Below are 5,059 nucleotides of genomic sequence, written 5' to 3' on the forward strand. Positions count from 1 at the left end.
ATCTTTCTTCTATCATTGACAGTCCCTCTAGGTTGTGGGCTGCTTGCCTGTGTTCCTGAGAAGCATCTACGGTACCAGTCTATAGAGTGTGTTTTCTTTAGTGAATTACCGGTATGTTTACCGGTAATAAACTTGCACTGTTTTATGTATATGTTTGATTACATACAGCCTTGTGACAGTTTTCCTGCATGTCATAAGCATTTGAATATAAATTAAAATGTTAAAATCAAATCTGATATTGTTTTACCTTTTATTTGGTGTGCGGAAGAGGGGGTAGTCTTATACGACGAGTATATAACAAACTCTGTATTTTGAGTGGGAATGTTAGGGGGTCGTCTTATACGCCGGCAAATACGGTATACTAGAGGCCTGGTGCAAGAAATTCATGCATGGGTGCAGTCCTAGGCCTGGCCGGCGATCGAAGCAAGAGCGTCTGGCGTGGAAGGGTAGGTCCCAGCTGACCTCTGGGCCCTGGGCAGCACCCCCCGCCCCCCACCCGAGTCCCCATGAGGAGATGCAGGCTGGGTGTAGTGTGGGTCTCTGGGCCGCCCAGCGGTGCCACACAGAAGCCACGTGGGCAGCATGCTCTCTCCTGGCCTTCTTCCCAGACTGGCTCCTGTGCAAATCCACAGGCGGTCCTGGTGGCTGCTGCCAGGCTCATGCAGAAGAGGCCTGAGGCCACTCTGGTACGAGGCAGGATGGGCTCCTCACAGGCACCTGGCACCTGAGTGTGGGGCTTCCCTGGTGTCCTGGGGGAGGGTAGCAGCGGGAGTGAGAAACCCCCGCATTCTCACTGCACCTCTGTCCCCATCACCCCCACCCCCAGGTAGCCTGGGAGAGGTCACAGAGCGTCACCGATGCCTGCTGTGTTCCGTGCTGCTCCCTGGTGGTTGGCGCACATCACAGCAAGTAGTGGAACTCCCAGTCTCCTAGTCCAACTCCTGGTCAAACGAGCGCCCAAGGGGACAATTTGCATATTAGGCTTTTATTATATAGGAGTCTGAGCATCCACAATATTTACATAAGAAAATTTAAATTCAGGAATACCAAGTAACTTATCCAAAGCCATGCAGCTTTTAACATGCTACACTAGAACTTAAACTTGTCTTTCTTTTTACATTAATCCCTATAAACTACTATGGTATAATGCAGCGGTTCTCAACCCGTGGGTCGTGACCCCTTTGGGAGTCAAACGACCCTTTCACAGGGGTCACCTAAGACCATCAGAAAACACATATATAATTACATATTGTTTTTCAAATTAATCACTATGCTTTAATTATGTTCAATTTGTAACAATGAAATGGGGGGGGTCACCACAACATGAGGAACTGCATTAAAGGGTCGCGGCATTAAGAAGGTTGAGAACCATTGGTATAAGGCCTTACCAGAGGCTTTTAATTTTTACCTCTCCAACCTATCCGAATAATTTTCCTAAACCCACTTTAATCTCAAAACCCTTCAACAGCTTCCTGCTACTTCAAGCAATCCATGCCCTCTTTTTATTTATCTATCTATCTATCTATCTATCTATCTTTGATTTCAGAGAGGAAGGGAGAGGGAAAAAGACTGAAACATCAAGGATAAGAGAGTCGTTGACTGGCTGCCTCCTGCACGCCCCCCTACTGGAGATCGAGCTCACAACCCGGGCATGTGCCCTTGGCCAGAATTGAACCCAGGACCCTTCACTCTGCAGGCTGATACTCTATCCACTGAGCCAAACCAGTTAGGGCCCATGCCCTCTTCAATCCCGTCACTACAGGTTTCTTACAGAACAGTCCAATCAACTCACTACCTAAGAAACATCAGGCACCATCTGTGTAACTTTTGCTCAAGGACAGTAACTGGTATATGCCTTCCCTCGCTCTTCCCCCCAAAAAAGTCCCTGCTCCACTTCAGACAAGAGGTCATCCCCTGGGGCCTTACTCCCTTATCAATCAGAACTCAGGGATCATTTTCTTTCTCTCATTTGAACTTCTGTAAACAGTACACAACTATGAATACACCAAAAACGCCTATGTTTAATATTCTGCGTATCCCAGGTCTTATACTCAGCAATACTGAGTACTTTCTGACAATAGGATTCTTGATTTATTCCTAAGCCATCACACATGTGTATTAGACACTACAGGTTATGGAGATCATTAATGCATACCATCTCATTTGATTCTCCCCCAAACCCTAACACTTCAGATGAAGAAAGGGAGGTGTAGTGAGGTTAACAACGCATTCATACAGTCTGAAGCAGCCACTTCAAAGCCCAGGTTCTTTCAATAATACCAGGATGCCATACACTTTTCAGTGATCACTACCTTAGCAGAAAGAATGCCCAGCTTAATGTTTGCTGGTGGTAATCCAACCAGAGGGAAAGGCAGTCAATAGGGTGAGCACAGGCTGTGAGGTGCTCACCCGGCAGAAAGGCAGGATTTGTGCATGAAAATGACCATCAAGTCCCAACATCTTCGTATGTTTGAGGGCAATGTGCTCTGAACCCAGCCCCCAGGACACATTCTGTCCCTTAAGAAGGGTTCAGAGTGTGAGAATTATGTCATTCAAAACCGACCACACCAAAAGAGAAGCAAAAAGACCAGGACCCCTCCATGGGATACCCCTACTCATTTCTCCAGCACCTACCATGTGTCAGGCACAGGGAAGTCCGAAAGCTGTTTTCAATTAAAGTAAAAAAATACTGACTACCGACTCTATCAAAGACCCACACCTAACATTTCTCATCAAACTAGCCCAGGGCCCTACAATGAGAACTGAAAGGAACCTGAAGGCGAAACCCTCCTTCCAGATGAGCAAATACACGGGAAGAATAAGCATCATTCAAGGTCACACAGTAATTAATTGGAGGCAGAACCAGGACTGGGACGCAGATCTCTATGCAACCGTTCCGTCCAAGATGCTATGCTCTGCAAAGGACAAGAAGGCACAACCCAAGAACGGAGTTTTCCTTTTCCTTTTCCTTTTCTTTTCTTTTCAACCCTTGTTGCCAGGACCGTAGTTTTTAAAAACGTGGCTGGGCGAGGGGGGAAGAGGCAAAGCAGGAACAAGCAGCGAACTCGCGAATTCGATCACCTAGACTAGTCTAGGGTCCTAGAGCACTTGGAGGCAGAAAGGGAAGGAAACGGAGGGCGAGAGAAAAGATAAATCTTAAAGGCTTCCTGGGGGTCCCGCAGGGGAAGTCAGTACTCAATTAAGTGCAGTATTCGGGGTGTCCGTGACAAAACGCCCAGAAACGTGAACCCCTAGCGATACGCAAGGGTGGCAGTCGTGGTGGGGAGTTGAGGGACTCTCGCCTTCCAGCGGACGCTCTCATTCCTCGGGCTTCCGCTTTCCCCGTCGGTGAAATGGGCACATCGACCAGGAGCCCCAGCACCGCCGAGGGAGGGCGTGGAAACGTGGGAATAATGGGGTCATCTATCCTGAGAAGCGGTGGTGGCCAGCATTAAAGGACCAGGAGCGCGTCCGAGAAGGAAAGAAGACCTAACCAGGAAAGAGCCCGGGTCTGACGTGGAGAGGGAGCGGGCTGTAAGCGCCCGTCGGGTGCCCATGGTGGGCCAGACCCGTACTCCCCCGAGAAACCTCTGAAGAAAAGGGAGGCGGGGATGGGAAGATGGGCTCGCCGCCCCCCAGACCTCCGCTGGCCTGGACCGTCCCCCAGAGCTGTCTCCTCACCTTGTCCAACAAGCCGCTGCGGCCACTGCCTGTCCCGCAGCTAGAGCCACCGCCAGCCCCACTACTGCCTCCGCCGCCACCAGATCTCCCGCCCTGTCCAGCCGCCGCCATCTTGTCTACCTCGGCGTCTCCCTCCCACTCCTACTTGTCCGAAGCCGATTGGCTGGAGCCCACGGCGTGACGTGCCGCGCGGAGCCCATCGGGATCCGTAGTTCGCAGCTGGCTGACGCGAGGCTGCCCTCAGAAGTGGCCGCGGGGCTTGCTGGGATTTGTAGTAGTTAGACTCGCCGGCTGCCCGTTGCTGCCCAGAGGACTGGCCGCCGCGTCGCGGTTACTAAGGAGAAGAGAAGGTCGTGGCCGGAGCCACCGTGGAGCGGCTCCGAGATCCCCGTGAGACTCGCAGGCGCGCATCCCGCCTGACCGGGGGGTCGCCCCCTCGAACGCCTCGGAGGCGGAAACGACGCCGGAGGCCGGTGCGGCTTGAAGCTTAGCTTACGGGAGGGGTTAGCGCCTCCGCTGTCCCAAAGGCAGTGTTTCCGAAGGGCCGGCGGGAGCTCTGCTTCATCCTTTCCGAGGCCTGTTAGCACCAGTTATTCTCCCTGGCGACTGTCCTCTTAGCCGTTAGTACGTTTTCGTGTGTGCTGTCGGAGACTTGTAGGGAACTCATTCACTGACTACTGTCCGCCAGGCAGTGTCCTATGCGCATTGACTTGTCTTCCTATGTAAGGGAAGTCGGAATGTAATAGTATGTTAGTTTCCGGCGTATAAGATAGCGGTTCGACATTTACATACCTGACAATGTGATCACCATACAGTCTAGTAATCATCTGTCACTGTGCAAAGTTGTCACAATATTATTGGCTATATTCCCCTTCACCTTTTTCACCTATCTCCCCAACCCCTCCCCTCTGGCAGCCATCAGTTTCATCTCTATGAATCTGTTTTTGTTTTGTTCGTTTTTGTTTTTTTTAGATTACACATGTAAGTGAATTCATACTGTATCGGTCTCTGACTTACTTATTATGATATATATATATATATCCTATATAATAAAACCCTAATATGCAACTTGACCAAATGGCAGAATGACTGGTCACTATGACGCACACTGACCACCAAGGGGCAGACACTCAATGCAGGAGTTAAAGAAGGCACACACAGGGGAGCACCACTCAGCCAGAAGCTGAGCTCATAACTGGCGAGTGTAACGGCTGTGGCAGTGGGGAGAGCCTCTCTTGCCTCTGCTGCAGGCGGGGGAGTAAAGAGTGAGGGGTCCTCCACTGTGAGAGGAATGTCTCACTGCCAGCAGGCGACATCCCCCTTCCCCTGAGGGGTCCCAGACTGTGAAAGAGCACAGGCCAGGCTGAAGGAATCCCCC

The 5,059-nt window shown here is 50.9% G+C and overlaps 1 protein-coding gene across 1 annotated transcript in view; it reads right to left on the bottom strand.

Annotated features, from left to right (window-relative positions):
• The window catches only part of SPCS2 (signal peptidase complex subunit 2), a 15,586-nt gene extending 11,774 nt beyond the window's left edge, over positions 1-3,812 (bottom strand). Inside the window, exon 1 of the mRNA XM_006777922.2 lies at positions 3,682-3,812. Coding sequence (XP_006777985.1) covers positions 3,682-3,792 — 111 coding nt within the window. The 5' untranslated portion in view covers positions 3,793-3,812. The remainder of the gene's footprint in view (positions 1-3,681) is intronic.
• Between the last annotated feature and the right edge of the window lie 1,247 nt (positions 3,813-5,059).

The sequence above is a fragment of the Myotis davidii genome, unplaced genomic scaffold (genome assembly GCF_000327345.1).
Source record: "Myotis davidii unplaced genomic scaffold, ASM32734v1 scaffold169, whole genome shotgun sequence".
Taxonomy (NCBI): Eukaryota; Metazoa; Chordata; class Mammalia; order Chiroptera; family Vespertilionidae; genus Myotis; species Myotis davidii.